At 39.8% G+C, this 20,422-nt stretch overlaps 1 protein-coding gene across 10 annotated transcripts in view; it reads right to left on the reverse strand.

The window, feature by feature from the left end:
• LOC112152862 (thyrotropin-releasing hormone-degrading ectoenzyme) overlaps positions 1-20,422 on the reverse strand; it is a 225,333-nt gene that overhangs the window by 186,269 nt on the left and 18,642 nt on the right. For all 10 annotated transcript variants that reach the window (XR_004947204.1, XR_002920404.2, XR_002920403.2 and 7 more), the window contains exon 3: positions 6,257-6,533. Coding sequence is in view for 7 of the 10 variants with exons in the window: in XM_024282721.2 (XP_024138489.1) it covers positions 6,257-6,533 (277 nt within the window). In the remaining 3 variants the exon portion in view is untranslated. The remainder of the gene's footprint in view (positions 1-6,256; positions 6,534-20,422) is intronic.

The raw sequence follows: 20,422 nt of genomic DNA on the forward strand, positions 1-20,422 counted from the left end.
CATAACTGACTTCATCTAAATACTGTGTAAATGAAAATTCTACATATAAAATGTACTTTTTTATTTTGATATTTCACTTCTCTGCAGATAAAAACAGTGTGCAGTATGAACGTGTAAACCCAGAACTTTAGGGTCATGAATGTCCAATCTTCTTGTGTTTTGATGTTTTTATAAAACGTATTTATACTGTTTTTTTTTCCCTTTTATTGTGTTAACTGTCTCTGTTGTTGATTTTAATGTTTCAAAGCTTTTATGTTTCATTTTAGTTAGTTGAGTTAATTTCCTCCACAACACTAGGTGGCAGTATGTGCTTTGATAAACCGTAAATTCTGAATCTGAAGGACTTTTTCTACTAAAACTTTCTGAATTTAATGCCTTTCCTTAAAAAATGACCAAACAAAGCGAATGATATTTGGTTTGGTAATCCAAAAACGTTTGGGGCTATTATGTAAAACTCCACACATCTGAACATACAGAGTTGTCTCTGTGCATCATCTCAGGGTTAAGTTCAAGTATCATCTGCATTAAGCAGCCACTGATATGCATTCCCAACACAAGCCCGTGTAGTCAAAGCCCAGGGAAAGAGGAGGCAATGAAGCTACGGCGACCTTTAAAGAGGATAGTTAATTATCTTTTATCTCACGACATCACGCCGCTATCTCCAGTTTACATCTTAATTACCGTGTCACCCTGAGATATCAGACACATTTTCCTGACTTTATTATGTCATCTGTACACATTCAGCTTTTATGTCGAGATTTAGACCTCAGAGCTTTAGGAGATTATCTGCTGATAGCACCGGCTCTTTGTGTGGCGGTAATTTCCTCAAATAAAACTGTTATCGTAGCACTAGCCAGACATATTAAGCATCTTTTTCCAGCAACAAAAGGTTGAAAGTGTCATTTTATCAAGATGATAAACTGCTCTGAAGACCACCGCATTATTTAAAGATAACCTGGAGTTCTCACGCTGAGGTCTGTGGCTCCAGTGATTTAGCATGGAAATTCCAGGAGGAACACACACACACACACACACACACCCACACACACACACACACACACAGCTTATCTACCTGTTATAACTATTTTTATAGACACATCTATTATTGGTCTGCTGGTGAACACAAACTGAATAATTCAGAGTTTAAGAGTAAGAAAACAGAACAGAGAAACCAGAAGTTTGTATTTTTCTAAATTAAGAAGAAATCCAAACCTTGATCTCAGCCTATAAACAGAAAATGCTCCAGGAAAGTCTTAACATGGTGTCTACAGATTTACAGAAGTGAAATGTAAGGATTTGGAAGACCTTCCTAATTTAGTATTGTTTGAACAAAGAAAATGAAACTAACAGCTGGAGTCTACTGTTTCTTCCATTACAGATTTGATCACTATAATCTCCATCTGACAACTTAATGTTATTCAGCAAACAGGGCAGATTTCTTCATAAGAATTTCCTCTGATCAGTTTGAAATGCTAAGAGTAATTCCTATTTCCAAAAATATTTCTCCATGAATTGTTCTTTTCCTTTTCATTTTCCTGTACCAATTAGCATGAGCGAATTAGCTGGCTGAGGTTAAACGACTAACCTCCAGTTCATGACCTGATGGAACAGTACATCCTGGAATTTGGTGGAGTTTTAGTTTAATTAAACTCAAGCTTACTTAAGATTGGTTCAGCTCAAACTTATCAGGACAAACTGTGTGTTAATCTTGATGGTTTAAATCTAGAACAGCAGTCTTTTGGAGTTCCACAAGGTTCAGTTTTAGGATCACTTCTGATTTCCTTGTATCTGGTTCCATTGAAGTCCATCTATACGCTGATGACAGTCAGATTTATCTGCCATGGGAAAAGAAGGATGATTTCTCTACGAACCCGCTTGTATCATGTCTCTCTGATATTAAAGATCGGTTGGCCCAAAGCTTCTTGAGTTTAAATGAAAATTAAACAAATTATTAGTGTTTGGACCATATGATCTTCATTTAGTCAGCCATCAAGCCCCTGTTCTATGGAATAAGCTCCCAGCTCATGTCAGAGAGGCCAGCACAGTTTCTACCTTCAAAACTAGCCTTAAAACATTCCTCTTTGGACAGGCGTTCTGCCAGGCTAGCTAGTAATCGGAGAATATTCCCTCTCATGTGGTCCTTGTGAGGCTAGATTAATAAATTAATATTGATATGTTTAAATATAAATTTAGATTTTCCATCAGCGTTATTTTCAGATCAGCTCTGGGGTTCTGTTCTCTATTCTCATCTACTTCTCCTCTCTTCTATTCTTTATTTATTGTATTTAGTTCTCCATGCTTTTGTGGTGCAGTTCCATTCACATGTTGTTCTTCTTTCCCACTCTCCTCTGGGGAGCGGGAGAGATTTCAGATGCCCGGTGGATCGCCCATGCTCCCACTCTTGGCCGTGGACCACGCCCCCGACACCATCCTGCATCTCTGAGTGAGAGTGATTCCTGCTGGGTCATCTCCCTCCTGGTCGTGGACTGCACTTCCGCTTCAGCTTGACTATGGACTTCATCATCACTTGTCCCTCAGCTTTATCTGAATGAACTCTTAGATTCGTAGTTGTAGAAGCTAATTTTTCTTTAACTGTTCTGGTATCGCCTGTCCGTCCTGGGATGGGATCTCTCCCTCATGTGGGAATCCCTAAGGTTTCTTCTTTTTTTCCTGACTCAGGTTTTTTTAGGAGTTTTTCCTTACCGGGAGGGAGGGTCTAAGGGCAGGGATAACCAGTTTATGTAGTCTGTTTAGTTTTTAACAATTGTTTATATTTTGAAGCCCAATGAGGCAAATCTCTTTGTGATTTTGGGCTATATAAATAAAATTGAATTGAATTGAATTGAATTGAATCTTAGATCGTCCCCAGGTGATCTGGGTTTTTTGAGCAACTTTTTAAAGTGAACGGTTTCTAACTTGGATTGGATAATCATTTTAAACTTGATCACCAGATCAGCTCAGTGGTGAAAATGAGCTTCTTTAATCTTCGAAAACTTTCTAAAGTGAAACCGTTTTTATCTCCTGCGCATTTTGAGACAGTAGTCTACGCCTTTATCACATCTCAGCTGGATTACTGCAACTCTCTGTATCTTGGACTTAGCCACAACAAATTGCTTCACTTGGACTCTTCTCTACCAAAGTGTATATTTTGGATTGCTTTGCCAGTCCCAAGCTTGGACAGAAGGGAGGATGTTCTTATTGTGTGTACATTTAATTAGCAATAAGACTATTTTCCCTAAAAGGCTTTATGCAAATAATATGAATTAAAATAATATTTATAAATAATCCAATTATTTTTCTTCAGAAGCAAAGAACGAAGAGATCACAGAATGTTGTCGTGGAGACGAGTGTGAGAAAGGAGTCTCACCTGTAATAGAGACACCTGAGGCTGCAGACTGAGCAGTCGAGGAGTTGTTTAAGTGCTGGTGGGACGATCTACTGACAGAGCCGATTTGTCATTAGCTTATTGGTTACACAGCACACAGGTCACCCCAGTATGTAGGTTAGAAGGGTAAGTGGGTGGAGAGCTTGGTTGTCAAATCCAATCAGATCAATTGATGAATTAATCAACTCGTTGACCTTTTACCTCTCCTCTTCTGCAGTAGCAGTTAGACGGAGAGGACAGATCTGCTGACAGAAGAATGAATGGAGAAGACGACTGAAGGGAAGGACCAAACTTTAACTCTCAAGGGTTTTGGGTCTTCTTTAAGCCCCTCCCTGAAGGGTAAATCCTCATAGCAGAAGATCTGATTGGGTTGCCTTCCAATTTCAAAGAATGAAACCCTGCAGTTCCTCAAACTACCACCAGAGGCTGGTTGCATTTGCACTTTCTCATTGACTCTTGTGTTAAAAACCCACTTCAGTGAAAATTGTGTTTTTAAACATGTTCTTGTGGCATTTTTCTTATGATATAGAACATGCAGAAAACAATTTAAGATTAAAAGTTTGTTTCTGAGTATTTCTTTATTCAAGTCGTGATAAATCAGATGCAAACGCGCCGTTTGAAAAAGTTCAAGTTTATGACGCAGAAACTGACATGGGCGGACCAAAGTCTCCCTGCTCCGCTCCTCCTCAAACCCTCGCGTACGTCTTTGTTTTCCTCGTCTCAGCTGGCATGCGGCTCCAAAACTTTACGTCTGGATGGCTCCAATATTATTCGCCATTTTCTTCACAACGCTAATGTTAGCTTAGGGCTATTAGGGAGGCGTGCAAACGGAGCTCTCAGTGATGGGCAGGGGAAGGAGGCGGGGCTGTTCCACGCCAAATGTCCCGCCCACAACATGAAGGCGAGTTTCTAATGAGCTCCTGCCGGTCTGCAGAAACTAGGTCTTAACCCTTTAACTACACAACAAAGAGATTTCTTTGGAGGAGTAACACACACAATCAATGTTTAAATGAAATCAATCACTGTAAAACAATGTGTCATCATAATTACAAGACAACTGGGAATGATTCTACAACTGTTGAGCGCTGGAACGACCATCTCAGCACAAACAGCAGCTCATTTAAAATCTCTAACAAAAAGTTAAAACTGAATTAATTAAAGGTCTGCAGCCTTTAATGCTAAAAGAGAAATAAAATTCAGTTTCTTATTGACCAAAATCCAACGAGAGGCACAACGTTTTACCTCAAACTGAGAAAGATATTCTTAATTTATGTTTTTGTGGACACTAAGCCATTCATTTATGAAATAAAACTTTAAAATAATCTCTACAAGAGTTTTTATTCATTAAATTAACTTATTTTACTTTGGAAAGTAGCTCATACAAGTTCCTTTCAAAATAAAAATGTATCCTGTGTTTGATAAGATTCTCAGATGCAGCAGATTCTGCTGGTTTTTATTATTCAGAATTATGTTAAAAAGTTACAGTTTTAAAGTTTTAAAAACTGGCATTGTGCTAGCTTTTTGGACTATTTTGATATTTACTAATATTTTTTAGGCAATTTTGAAGTTTAGCTACTTTTTCAGCGAATGCTAGCTGTTTTGGCTAACCTAAGCCTTTCTTGTTTGTTTTTTAGGCTAATCTGGCATTTAGCTAATATTTTAGCTGGTTATCAGCTTCAGTGTTTTCATCTATCAGCTTCAGTGTTTTCAGCTATCAGCACTAGCATCTTCAGCAGCCAAATTCAGCTTCCAGCATTCACACTAGCATTATTCCAGGTAATGCTATATATCTAGTTCATGATTATGTTAAAAAGTTACAGTTTCTGAAGATTTAAGAATGTAGTTTTAGAGAGTTTAATAAATGTTTATCCTGTTCGGACCGTGACCTAACGTGTGTTTTGGATTTTGGGTTTGACACTCCTGTACTAAATAATTAAATGTAAACTTAAAAACATTCTTCTAACTACATCATGTTGTATTAATAATAGTTGTCAGGATTGGGTTGATGGTTTTTTTTTTACTTGGACGTTTTTGTTTTATTGGATCTGAAATTAGATTTTTTTTATTGGTAGGTGATTATATTTAACAGATATTTAAACTTCACTTTGTTCTGTTGTTGAAGTTTTTGGAAGGTTGTTAATCAAACTCTGACCAACGTGTTCGTCCTTCTTCAGGCTCCATTTTCGCTAACAATAACAGGTGATCTGTTTATATCTATGGCTAACCACTACTTTATTTTCCAAGAGTGAGCTTTGATTAATAAACAAAATTCTAATCTTCGTATTAAAGGCTTAGATGAAACGATCAACAGACCTTTTTAAAACACTTGTCACCCTCTGACGATTAAACCATTTCTGCAGAACTGCAGCGCGTACTTTAGATTCTTCTGGTACCCAGAAACATCAAACAGCTCTAATTATCCAAATTAAAGCAAATGTTGAATCATGCTGACTTGTTTCTCTTTCATTGGGTTGAAACGTGAAGCAATTTCTCACCAATCAGAGCTTCATTTAGTCAGTTATTGCCTGATGATGATGATTGCAGCTCTCATGTCCCTTCTTAACCCCAGAGATGAGAGCTGATTGATATGAAACAGCATCTGAGATGTTGAGAAAACACTGAGCTAGTGAGTGTGCTGCTGCATCAATACGAGTTTCAGTTTTCTTCTCAGTATCGACACAAACAACAGTCACAAACGGAGGAGAAAATCAACAGTATCGGCTTGATGCAGAGATCCGTGAGCCAAACTCAGGATGAACTCTCTCGCCTTAAATGAGTCAAACTCAACTCAAAGTAAACCATTCAAAGATTCACAGATTTCTGTCAAGTTTCCTTCTTCCTCTTTCCTCAGACGTTTGATTTCAGACTCACCGTCACGCCGCCGTCGGTCTGCGTCTCCCTGTAGGTGAAGTTGCAGACAGCCCAGGCTAAGTAGTACGTGGACATGCGCGGCGTCCTGGCGAAGCGATTGGTCACCCAGCCGTCCTCGTCCGACAGCGAGCTGGCGTCCACGGGCATGTTGGACAGGGACAGGTACTGCGGGTCGTGGCGGAGTGTCAGGGAGAAGGTGGCCTTGTAGACGGGCTCGTCGAAGCAGGGGAAGGCCTTCCGGGCGTGGATCGGACTGAACTGAGTCACTGCCAAGAAGCTGAGACAGAAGCAGAAAAAGGTTCATGTTTTTGAAGAAACCGTCTTCTAATCTGACAGAATCAACAAACTTATTTTCTATTCTGAGTTTTTTGATTCTTTCAATCCTTTCAGTTCAATTGAATTTTGAGTTTACACATTTAGACGCATTTGTTTAGAATAGTAATACATTAATAATCTATTATGTTTTAGAAATATTCATATTAATCTGATCCAGTTCACATACTGTAAAATGTATCAGTGAAATAAGAAGATTGTTAATGTTGGGGATGTCCTGATCAGGTTTTTTTGTGGATTTGCCACATTGGACACATTTAAAACCTGAATAAATTAAACAGATTTGTGTTTTCTCTTATTTTTCATTAACCTTCTTTTATCATTAAAAACTTAAATAGAACACTTTTGCGAAGTAGCTTTAAAAAAAATTAAAAATAAAACTAATATAAACTAGGAAAAAAATAATTATTTTCTTGTTATATAAGTGATAATTAGTCATGTGAGAAAGTTTAGTGACTTTAGCTTTAACATCTTTAGAGCTATTGAACATTTTTAACGTAACGTGATTCCTGTCCTCATTTAAAATTCAGTTGCCAGTTTAAAGTGTTTTTAAGAGTTATTGATCCGGAAGTTTGAATCTGTAAACATCTATCTAGCTTGACTGAATTGTTTACGTTAGCTTCCTGTTTAAACTGCTGCCGTTTTCTGCTGCGTTTTACAGCAACAACATTTTCTGATGTGTTCATGACATGCAGACTTCTAGTGGAGTATTTATCTGGAATGGTAAGCTTGAAATAAAACGCGCCGATAATAATAAATTATATATCCGATCATCATCGGTGGAAAAAATCCAATTTTGATCGAGTCATCAACCACATGAATGGGCCCGATTTCCAATCACGTGATCAGATCGGGACGTCCTTAGTTAATATCATACAGAGTTACATGGAATCTCAAACAGAAGCTCCAACGATTGTTCTGCTTCTCTTGGAGGACGTTTCAGTTTGGTCACTAGGTGGCGATCCCGCTATAGTATTACACCTTATTCCAGAAGAAGAAGAAAGTATGAGTAAAAAAACTGTGTTTTAGACCACAAATATATTTACTTGAAAGAGTTTGGAAAATTTATGCCTGTGAATTTGTAAAGATGTTCATTTAGTCAGCAATGTATGCTTAAATCAACCGAGCGTTAGCATCAGTCGATCTCTGGGAAACCCCATCATACGTTAGCATCAAGCTAGCAGATGTTAGCATTACGCGTTACATTGATCTGTACTTTTATGGGTCGACTGAGTGTTAGCATTAGCCGCCCTATGGGAAACCCCATTATATGTTAGCATCAAGCTAGCAGATGTTAGCATTACACGTTACATTAATCTGTACTTTTATGGGTCGATTGTTGATCTATTAAACTTAGATAAATTCAGATCCATTTAATCTAGTTATCTGGGTTCCTGGTTAAGTTAACTGTTGAACCTCCAAATATGAAGTTTTGTAACGGCAGCAGGAATTAGTGCCATAGCGGATCCTGATTGAGTTGGGCTGCAGTAAAGTAGAGGCTAAAGCTCCATGCTTCATTTTTGAGCAGGATGCATTGAAAGCTCGCACTCATCAGTCACCATAAGCCTGACAGGCTAAGGAAGGCTGCAGCAGCAAAACCCCTGAGCGCACTAAACTCTGAGGTTTACAGCTCATAAATTCAACTTTTCATCTGTAAAAGCAACACGTTATTTCTCCACGAGCAGCTATAGCTTTACCTGAAGTTTGAGGGTTCACTCTCTGAGGCGAGATGAAGACGAGCGCGCTTCCTGTTACCGTTTTTGTCATTTCCTCTCCTTTCTATCAGCTCCTTCTTCTGTCATTTTCCGAGCTCATGTCCCCTCTTCCCTTTCTCCTTCCTTCCCCAGCTTTCATGCTCTTTTTCAATTTCCTTTTTATCTCTTTTTTTTACCCCCCTCCTTTGAGTGTGGCGTCTCTGTCAATGTGTCTGATAGCTGGGTGGATCCCAGCAGCCATCATCATCTTCGCAGGGGAAAATAGTGTTTTTTCAGGCCAACCAAGGGAGGAAAAAATGACGTGTGCCGCTGCCCTTTTCAGCCACGGACTGTAATTCTGTTGAACTAAAAGCCGCCACCGGGGCCCGGCTTTGCTCCTCTCCATCAGTCAGGCAGAATTCCTGTTAGCTTAATTCTCCAGATCCATTTCTGAGGAAAGCAGTCAGACTAAACAACAAACCATTTTCAGAGAGAGCTGCTGAGGCCAATCATGTGCTAGAATTACAAAAACGACGGCACATTACTTCAAACAAGACATTAACGCAGTAATCAAAAGACAGACGGCGTAGCGGCGGCATTATCCTTGCTATCTGCACCATCAGTGTTTTTACCCCGATACAAAAACAAACATGAAATTCAAGGCCGAGGCCTCAGACACCAGCATAAACAAATTACACACAAACACAACAGCTGAGCGTCTCCTGCAGGAAAACGTCCGATAGCATTGGATGGAGCTCAGAATCAGAGCAGATTTGAATAAATCTGTTCCCCCACAAGGAAATTGGACCGCGGTCATTTCCACCTTATGTGGAAAAATCTGACAACACTACAGGAGGAGATTACTTTAATTAGATTACCACACAAATACTCAAGTACACAAAAAACAGGTCAGTTTATGCAGAGAAAAGTTTGGCAGAATTACCAGTTGTGAAACTGGACGAGTTTCAGCCTTTGAATGTGGAATAGATACAATGAACGAATAAGTTCTTCATTTAAGTTGTTACCTTTAAGTGTCTAGCATTATCACAAAGACACGTTAGTATTTATTGATACGTTTATTTTACTTTTAAAAGGGTTAAATTAATACACTGTGTTTTAATTTGTTCTAATATAAAAGGTTTTCACGTACAGAATTTGTTTGTCTTCTCCCTCCTTCTTTTCACACAGAAAACTATTGATAAGAATATTGGATCTTAACAAATCTTAACAAAACCAATCCCTAATCAAAACACCATTTTTATGGAGTGGGTCTTCAAGATCAACGATCGTCTATAGAATTACACAAAAAAAGAGAAAGTTTTAAGAAACTATTTGACAGTTTCTGCTCATAATACGAGCTGGGATCCTCAATGGTTGATAAAAAACAGATATTTTAATGTAGTAAAAATCACATTTAAACATAAACTTTATTTCAAAACAATTGAACAAACTGAGCATATCCTTATCTGTTATAAATGAGAAAAAAAAGACTTCTTTCATATTTATTAAAATTCCAACTATAAACTACATTAATCCATCATATACAAAATGCGTTTTTCTGCATCTGCATTTAAAACACTATGTTTAATTTGACTCAGTCGATTCAAAGGTTAATCTAAATTATTGTTTCATTCCAGCTGGTATAAAGTATTTTTCCTGATTTTTGACCAAAGCCGGTCGATCGTTTCCTTCAGAGAAGCGGCGCTCTCTCACAGGTGCAGCAGCGTCTTCCAGACCAACGTCTTTGATTCACTCAACCCTCATTTGCTCAGATTTAGCCACAGATGCCAAATGATGCCAATGAATGTGGTTGGTTAAGCTTTTGCTTGAAATTACCCATGAAATGACCTTTAATTCCATTCTTCAAATTAACACTTGGCCTGAAACCAGCAGCGTTCTGGCTCCGGGTTCAAAGCCGGCGTTTCAGCTATTAGCTTCAGACTGGAGTCGATCCATCTGGAACACGTGAAGCCGTCACAAAGCTGCGTTTTTTGTACCTTTGGAACGCGTCGTGTGAGGAGTGCGAGATGGAGTCAACAGTTCAGGGAGTTGAGGGATAATCCTGTGAAGTGGAAGCTGACAGACGGGACGCCCGAAGGCTCCAGTTTTTACAGGAAGACGCTTTTACTTTAAGTTCTTCAAAGACAAATGGCTTCAACCAGAAGATAATCCACAGCCAACGAGAGGAAAACGCCAGTTAAGCCGAGCGGTTTGGTGACGGCCCGTCAGCCGACGGAGCGACGCTCAAACTCAGAAAATTAATCCGTTTCAAACTTTATCACAACATTCCACTTTTCTCCAAAGGGATGAAAGGATGAAGGAGGGAGAACAGGTGAAGGAATTAAGCAAAAGGAAGCAGGTGAAATCCGAAAGGGGAGGATAAAGGAAAAAAGGAGGAGCGGGAAGACGAGGGAGGAAGACAGAAAAACAAAAACGGAGTTAAAGAGGAGGACAAGAGAAAGTGAAATGAGCAGAGGAAATGTGATGGAGAGATGGAGGAGTGGAAACAGAATAACAAACAGAAAGAAAAGAGAAGGTTCAACAGAGGAGGGAGAATAATGGAGGGAGCCTGAGAGGGATGAGATAAAGAGTGTATCTATTAGAGTGAGGGATGAGTCTGTAACACACACACCTCTGCATGAAAGCCTGATAGCACTGCAGCATTAGCACACAAACAGCAGCCTGCAAACACTTGTTCCAACAGTAATTCTGACTGGCAGAAAGCAGCAGGCTGTTTCACCGGACCACAAACACACAACTTTCTGCACCTTTTTTATTTATTTATTTTTTGTCGGGACACGGGCCGGCTTCCTTTCATTTGTGTGTTCTCCTCACATCCACTCACACCTGAGCCCTACATCCAACCACAAACCCTGAAATTACATTCCTCTGCATTAAATAAGGCTGAGGTCCCCACGAGGCCGGTTCCTCCACCAGGTCCTGATCAGGTACCAAAAACAAACACACACACACAGAGGAAATGATCATCAGAAAACTGGTGGAGACATAATGTTCTATTGTAATGATTTCTATCACCGTGAAAGGAGACACCGAACAAGACGAGAGCAGACCAACGATTCCCTTTCCTCACAATTTTACTCAAACCTCCATTTTTAAGTCACGGTTTAGCTTCAGTTAAATATATAATTTGAGTTTTAAACAACAACAAATAACTAAAAGTTCTAAAAAATATATATATTTTAAACCTGGTAAATAGTGGGTAAAGCCATTCAGTTGGCTTAGATTCTTCTTAAACTTAGCACAAAAAAAACAGGCTTCATACTACGTCCACTCCACCCTCGGAAACACGCGTTCAAGTGGCCTCTTTCAACAAACTGTTTTTTAACTTAAATTAATGTGCATTTTGGGCTTCAGTTATTAAAAACTCTCACTTTTTATTAGGGCTGGGTTGATAAAATAAATGAATCGACCTGAGTTTAATAAATTAATGATCAATCCTTAAAAGTAGAAATCGATCTAGCGCATGAAGCGAAAGTCAGCTAGCTTGATGCTAACGTATAAACGGATTTCCCACAGGACAGCTAATGCTAACGCCCATTCGATCTATAAAAGTAGAGTTTAAGCTTACGCATCAATTTTGGAAATGATTACCGATATCCTGCTCTATGTATTATGTCTGTTTTGGGCTTTACGTACAAAAGTGAAACCAGTTGAACTTTGACCAATCAGGGACTCGGATCTGGTAGTGACGCATGTCTATCCCTCTGATCAATGAGAAACTAATAATGGCGGTTTGTGTGGCTGGATTCCATGACACCAAGTCTTTCATATATCGGAATAGAGCCGTGAAAGAAAAAGATTCACCAGATTTACACCACTTTGACATTTTACACCAACTGTAGCTACAGTATCGGGTGGTGACGGTTCAGTGTGCTAACAGCACGTTCTAGAAAGTCAGTTTAGAGAGTTCTTGAACACGCATCACGTGTGTTCATAGCATGACACTTTCAACATAAACATAAGGAAATGTATGCAGCAGAAACAGAACAATTCACTTTCTCTAAGATTCAGTTCAACGGTGTAACATACGGTTCAGCTTTAAAACTTTAACACCACAATTGTTGAAGACATTTAAACAACACTCTGGCGTTCTGTAAATCTTTGCTTGCTTACGCGATCAACACGAATCTGCTGATTCTGAGAGACAAATCACCGATATGTAACACTTTACGGGAGCAAAGCCTCGTTTTTCTGCAGTGTTGAGAGCATAAACACCTGTAAAAAGCTCTGTAATCTTTCCTTCAGAATGTGCTGGAATCACATGAATTGTGCAAAGATGTTATGATAGTCAAAAGAATGAACACACTGGAGCTGAAGCTCCGGTATTTAAGGCTTAAACCCAGAATTGTGGCATCCCTTAATGACACACACACAGACACACAGAGTCCTGACTCAACAGTTTCGTCTTCTGTGAATATCAATGAGACCTGCTTTTGACCCCCTTACAGAGATTGTGTCTGTGCGTCTCCCTCCTCCAGCTGCGAGGATCTTGATCTGAGGATGTGTAGTCACTGTGAGAATGTTGGTCGGCTTCTGCACAATGACTGAATATGAGAACTGGAATGAGGGACTCTTTCCCCTAGCGTCCCAAACAGGAAGTGGCTCCAGAAGCCAAAATCCCATAGACTTCAATAGAGAAAGAAGCAGCTGTTCCTCCGTCTTTATTGGTCGGAATAAACATTTTTTTCATCTTTCAAGTTATTCAAGTCATAAACTGACCACTCAGATGACAATAAAAGTAGGTGGAGCCCACATCCAAGATTTTGGGAACCAGGTTTTCAAGTGAAAGGGGTGTGGCCTAACAATAAGCTCACTCCTGTTTGGTGAGAATGGTTGCCATAGAAACATTGACACAGACGGACTCGGACCAATCACAGCCTTCTTACAACGTCTGGCTCAAACATGGCGACATCCGTATCTTGAAAAAATGGCGGCTGAATTGACTTCATTTGGTTGGAGCTGGAAATGAACCATTTTCTTGGGTGATGTCACATTCACTCAGTCCATTTCTCCTGTACAGTCAATAGGATCTGGACCACAACGGTATTGTTGTGTACGTCCAAGAAAGTTCGATTCTAGGACAAGTTTTACTGCAATCAGCCCTTTTTAGCTACTGCATTAGCTTCAGCATTCATACTTCAACCATGTATAAATAAAACTCTAGACCTAGATCAAATGGTAAAACAAATCATGACTACAAACGTTAGATTTGCTGGTGTGAATGCTTTTTGCTGAATGTGTTCGCTGAAGATGCTTTAAAAAGTACCAAAAGTACAAGCATGCATGTGCTGAACGCTTTGATACCTAACTTACATCATTCGCAGAAAGTGCACAAAAAATTTGAAGAATTTCTTGAAAAATTTGCATACAATTTTACAAACTATAAATATACGAATACCAAAAGTAAAAGCATGAAAATGTCCTAAATGTGCTGAACACCTTGATACAAAAGTTGCAAAGGTTTCAAAATTGCACAAAGTTTATGAAAGGATTTGAAAAATGTCCCAATTGCATAAATCACGTAAATTCTCAAAGAATATAAAATACACGAATACCAAAAGTACAAGCAGTAATGCATGAATGTTGCGATACCAAGATTGGTGAAATGGCTGAAAGTGTGATTGAGTTTTTACGTGCTGAAAAAGCAGCGGGAGAATCACTATAGTGCGCATGCTGTAAAGTTTAGCTCATATTTAAGAAACACACTGAATATTTTTGCAAAATTGGAAAATTTCTCAGAAATTTTGGTCAGCTTCAGCGCTCTTTCATAGTTCTTTAACAAAATTTCCAGTCTTTTAGCAAATAGCTTTTGCATTTTCAGCAAATCTCTACAGCGATTACAGTAAATTGCGTCACCATTTTCAGCAAAATCTTAACCATTTTCAGCAAAATCTTAACCATTTTCAGCAAAATTTTCAGCATTTTCAGCAACTACTTTCAGCAAATAACATTCACACCAGCATTATCACAGGTAATGCAACTTTTCTAGTTTTGTTTCCTTCTCCTGTGAGCAGAAGGACTGGACCAACCAAACACCTGCAGCAGCAGTACGGCTACATGCTTTAGTTTTTGAGGGATTAGGGACAAAGATCTGACACTGTGTTGTGGTTACGAGGCATAAAAGGCATTTCATTAATAGAAACCTTTGGTAGTGATGGACAGAAGAACATCTCCATCCCACGCGTCACCCCGGACACACGGATCTGTTTAATCCGTCTCACATTACCATTCTCCTCTTTCACATTGAGGAGGCTGCAGCGTGGAGCGCCGCCGCCACCGCCGCTGCTATAGTCTTACAGAGAGGAATCAAAAGAGGCTGATTCATCATCTTCAGAGTACGATCTGTGACTGATGGAGATGTTTATTCAGATTTCAGCTTTATTTAGGGAGCGGGGTCAGTGAAGGGGAAGGAGCTAATAAAAGAGGAGGCCACCATCTTTCCTTTCCTGTTCGGCCTGCTTGTCAAATGAATTGATTCCTCAGTCGAGGAAGAATCAGGTGTTTTTATTTTGAGCTTCTGGATCATATATTTAGGTTCCTAAGTGAACTGGAACATTGACTTGTTTTTGTTACACTTTGCTGAGATTTTACAAGATCCATAACAACAGCTCGTTATTCCTTGGTCAAGGTGACACCTCTATCAGCCAGCAAAAACTGACAGAAAACGCTGCAGAAGAACTGATTTGTTCAGGTGCTCATCTGCATGATTCCCTGACAGACTTCTGGATTTGCTCCTGCTGATTATGAACCAAAAGAAAAGACAAAAAAATCCGCCACGGCAGACTTGGAACAAGCAGGAGCTTAATTTATTTTGAACAAATAGTGAAAAACAAAGCCTTTTTCTGTTTTGGAACTGAGAAAGTGAAGATGAGACAAACGCCAGGCGTCCCGGGGGCCCAGTGCCTGGCAGGGAGTCTGCAGCCGGTCTTGGTCCAGAAATCACTAAGAAAAGGCTGAAGACAGTCGTGTGAAGTGGTGATAGTTAGAGTTTTAATGCAGCTGAACACCCACCACCGCCAAGGCTGCAGAATATCAACATATAATGATCCACCAATCATCACAACAGGAAGAACACAACCACCAATCACACACTTCTAAACACAGCTTTGAGAAGCCTTTATGTGCGATGACTCAGATATTTTTGGGTATTAATCAGCCGCTGACAAAACAGGAAAATTACCCAAAGCTTTGAGCCTTCAAACACCCAGCCTGACGCAGTGTGACTACAAGTTCTTCATCAACATAAGAATCCTGAACATCTCTAAATTTGAAACAGTACACTAAACCAGGGGTCCCTAAACTACGGCCCGCGGGCCGGATCCGGCCCTCCTCCTCATTTGGCCTGCCCCCCCTAACAGTTTTTTTAGGCAGATTTAGCATTCCGCTAATATTTCAGCTACATTCTAGCTGTTTTGGCTCATTTAGGCTTTTTTTAGTTTTTCAGGCTAATTTGGAGTTTGGCTAATATTTTAGCTTTATGCTAGCTGTCTTGGCTAAATTAGACATGTTTCCAGGTGTTTACGCTAATTCTGCATTTAGCTAATGTTTCAACTACATGCTAGCTGTTTTGGCTAATTTAGAATTTAGATAGAGTAAAGTAGAGTTTTTTAGAGAGTTTTTAATAGATTTTTTTCTGCTAATTTGGCACTTCAGAAGTATTTTAGCTAGCTATCAGCTTCAGACTTTTCAGCTATCAATTTCAGTGCTTTTAGCTATCAGGTTCAGTGTTTTTAGCTATCAGTTTAAGCATCGTTCGCTCTTAATCTATCGCAGGTAATGCTATATATCTAGTATTTGAAATGTTTTAGGTTGTCTGTGAAGGTTACAGAAATGAATTATTTTAAATTTGGCTATGTGCGGCCTTCTGGAAAACCATAAATGTTTACGTTTAGGCTGTGATTGTTACACTCTTTCTGTAAGTCTACAAACCGAGCCCGTATTGTACTACTCAACTCAGTTTCTGTTTTTTTTTATTTTGTTGTTAATAAATCTTAAACCCTGTGCAGCCCCCCCACTCCTTTGTCTCATGTAAAAAGACCTTCCATCCTCACTTACAAGGATATTTTATCCGCTCCAGGAGTGCGACAGCAGGTTGATGATGTTCATCAGGGTCATTGTGTTCACGCTCGTTGCCCTTAAAAAGTCTTCTTTTGCTGTGACGCTAATTTATGCTTCTGGCAACAAAATCTTTCAGCAGCTTTGACAGGAACTGACTGCTCAGCCCGGAGCTTTTATTTTTTTAAATTTGACTAATTCTGGGTCTGCCGTGGGTCACCTGCAGGTCACTTATGAATAGGTGGAAGCACACATGAATTAAAACTACAGCGGGAATCCATCATTGTGCCGTGGCTTTCAGCTGCTGGAGGCTGGTCCAGACCTCACATGGATCATTCAGATTCAGAGGAAGAATTTGGACAAATGAGAAACTTTGAAGGGAAGTTAAAGTTCAAGTTTTCCATTTTACTCAGACTGAAGAATGTGATTCAGTTCTGCGTTTAACAGCTGATAAAGTTAACATGCTAAATTAAAGACTTCCACAACAATAAGGAGGACTCGAAGCATTCTAATGAAAAAGTTTGGAGAAGAACCAGACTGTGGAGTCATTTCTAAATGAGCGCACAATGATGAATTATTATAATAAAAAAAACAATAAAAACAATAAAAATCACAGAATGCTAAAACACTTCATGTCCAAAATGTCCTTGACCCCCCGGTTGCATAATGGAGGAGCAACCGCCAACATTTTTTGGACTTCATTTGTCACCACATCATAGAAAACATGGACGATGTTGAGCGAGTAGCTCAGGTTTCACTGAAAACGTCACGCACCCAAAGCTGAGTCCCTGATTGGTTGACGTGTCTCCCACCCCAATTGCGCCGCAGGACCTCAGATAGCATCTGTACATTGTCTTAACCTTGAAACTCGACACCCCTGCCGAGCCAATCGCATCAGTCTTCCTTTCTGCCCCTCCCCCCGGTCAGAGCTGCATCTGACAAAATCATTAAGAAAATATTTCATTTTTTCAAAATAGCAGCTTTTCTGTATGTTTTATCTCTATAGCAACCATTTTATGTTTTGGTCGCCTGGGGGAGACAAACAAGTCTGTGTAATTTTTAGAAGAATTGATAAAGATATATCTTTGGATTTCCTTGGCAACCGAGGTTTTTTGTTAACCACACCCAAATTCCAAATATGTTCATATCATATGTCATACAGTTTCATGAATTAATGATTCATGCAATACATTTTCACAATGCTCTGGTAAAAAATGTAAAAAAAAAGGGAATTTTGCTAGCTGGCCATGCCAATGTCATTAAATATATCTACAACTTTTAAATCCAACCTTTTTTTTCCATGTAGCTTCCTAATGGTGCTTGAGGAGTTAGGAGGTAGTAAATCCCTAGCAGGCGTTTAAATTTGTAGCTGTAACTAAAGGAAATTCAACATGGCTGCCTCTTCCTGAGGTCAAAGGTCAACATTACTTCACGTGTGGTTGAAGACTGAAGACTTCGGTACTCACTATAAAGTACGTTGTATTATATATACTGTATTTTCTGGAGTATAGGTTGCAGTTTTTCATAGTTTACCCTGGGGAGCGACTTATTTGTGTTTTTTTAAAAGACATATTTGTTATTTTCCCAGTGAACACCGGTTGTCTTTTAGCAGTTGTTTCCTCTAATGACCACTAGAGGGCGCTGCGTCTGAGTATAAATATTTTCTACTGACAATAGTAGAAGAAGTGTCGTCCAAAACAAACATGGAAAAGAATCTGATTGTTTTCCTCTTAAACTTTGATATGTTTCTTATACAGATCAAAAGATTAGTATTCTTTTATTTATTTATGTATTTTTTTAGCTATACTGGGCTTGGCAGATTTGTTCTGAAACGTCAGACTTTTCTCCTAAAAGTGTGACTTATACTCCGGAAAATACGGTAGTGCTTTCGCCCTTCTCTAGTGCTGTCTGAATCTACAACTCCAAAATTGAATGCACTGGAAATTTCCCAGAAGTCATTGCAAAAAACTAGTGTGCATCGATACTCACTACATTAGCAAATATAGACCACAATGCATCGCGTTTGAACAACTTCGTGAAAAAAAACTTGTTCAAGTGTAATTTTTAAATAAATCCTCTACTTTTTCACCATTAAAACACAGTGGATTCATGAATAGACGATGTGAAATGTTCATATTTGTGAAATCAGTGACGTCATATTCGGTGTTGAGTAGTGAGCATGGTGTCTGAATTGCTTTTAAAATTTAAGGCTTTGCATAGTTTTTCGTGGTTAGGGACAAGGTGACCATCACTTAATCTAAAGTTTTTCTTTTTTTTTCTTTTTTCCATATCGTGCAAAAAAGTGAAAATCACTAAATTTCACACCTTGCCACAAAACACACACCAAGTCGTAGGTCCTGCGGCCCACCCATTATAACATCCCATAATAACAAAGCTTCCTTTGGATATCCCCAAACATGCGTTTTGATGTCACTGGTGGATTTTTATTTTTATTTTGTTCTATGAGACAATTTTACCCCATTTACTCTTTTGATGGTTTTTCCCGCTGTGTCGTCATCCTTTGTTAGTTTTTTGTTTCTCTGAGGGGGAGGAGAGTGTTCACTAAGCCCAAAAGGTAATTTACTCAAGTATTGAGTGTGCGTATTTTTTTTTTATGTATGTGGCAGGAGTTAAATTGTTTCTCCAGTTGAGAGTCCAGGTCTGCTGCAGGACACAATAATTAAATGCTAAAAAAAACAAAGTAAAATGTTAGATCGTCTGTAAACCAGCTTGAACAGTTGAACTGAAATGGTCTAAGTTGTAGACTTAAATTAGCAAAAGGACAGCTGAAAGTGAGTCAAAGCCACGGGTTGCGTGAGCTTTTATTGAACTTATCCTCGACATTTATCTCTTTAAAAGCCTTTAATGTGAAAATCAACAGGAATCTCTAGAAATCTAAAAGACCAGTTTACCATTCAAGCTAAACAACAGCTGGAAACCCAAATCGGATCATTTTGAGGCGCGCTTTATGTGATGATTTCCTTAATTTGGGTTAATGAGCAGCTTGTTTTCACTCTGGAGTGGAAGTGGGAGCACACAGCGGGGAGGAGAGGCCGGTAATGACATGAGCAGACACAGAAAGCTGCTCTCCATCTCCGCTTTGAAGTGAAATGACGCCGGCAGCGGCGCTCCTCCATCATAAAAGTGCTGGTCAGAAATTGCGTTCAGCAGCCTCGATGGTCCTCTGGACTACAGCGGTCAGTAAAGAGTGACCCGTGCGGCCTCAGAGTCACATGTCCTGCTCGGGTCAAAGCCGACACGGCGCCGGTGGAGACCTCCATTACCCTCCCACGCCGTGTGTGAGGGCTGTAGAGGCTCAAAGAATGAGTGAATTTATTAAGTTTCCTCAGCTGACTGCCATGTTAGATAGGTTACCCTCTGACACGCGGCAGAGAGGGTGAGCCGAATCGATCTGAAGCATCTCATCTCACCGCCGGATTACTCTGTCAGGTCAGAGGAGAGCAGACGGCTGCAGCGGTGAGACGCTGCCTTCAACCAACCGGCTTCTTTCTGTGCATCCTGTGTGTCTTCAAGCTTCAGTCTAATTAAAAGAACTTCCTCAAAGTTTGAGCATAAGTGATCCCAAACTGGCTTTATTTACGTGGCTGAATGCGTCACGCCTGCAGTGTTCCTTCAATTCCACAGAGAGCAGCGTGGCGTTAAGTCTGCGCTCTGACAGGAATCCCAATGAGAACTCCACAAAAGCTCAAATCTCACTTCATACTCAGAATTCAGCAAACCACTGAGTGCAAATGATCTCCTGGAGGATTTAGTAACTCCACAGGAGCCAGATGTGGAGGACACGCCCACCTGAACTTCAGCCCGCCCCCCCGGACTCCTGTGATGGTGAGGAGTGGTCATGAGCCCCGCTGCGTGTGTTCAGGCTGTCTGGGTCGGAACCGGTCGGACGTTTTGTCCTGCGACCCTCGACTGCACGTTTGTGGAAGAAAGACCGTCTGGAGTCAGGTGGTCGGTTTCCATGGCAACAAGGAAGTAAGCCGTCTGGCATTGGCAGAGAAGATTTGGTAAAACTTTCACCGCACGGAGGAACGTTCCAGAGGGA

Source organism: Oryzias melastigma, linkage group LG23, assembly GCF_002922805.2.
Source record: "Oryzias melastigma strain HK-1 linkage group LG23, ASM292280v2, whole genome shotgun sequence".
Classification (NCBI taxonomy): Eukaryota; Metazoa; Chordata; class Actinopteri; order Beloniformes; family Adrianichthyidae; genus Oryzias; species Oryzias melastigma.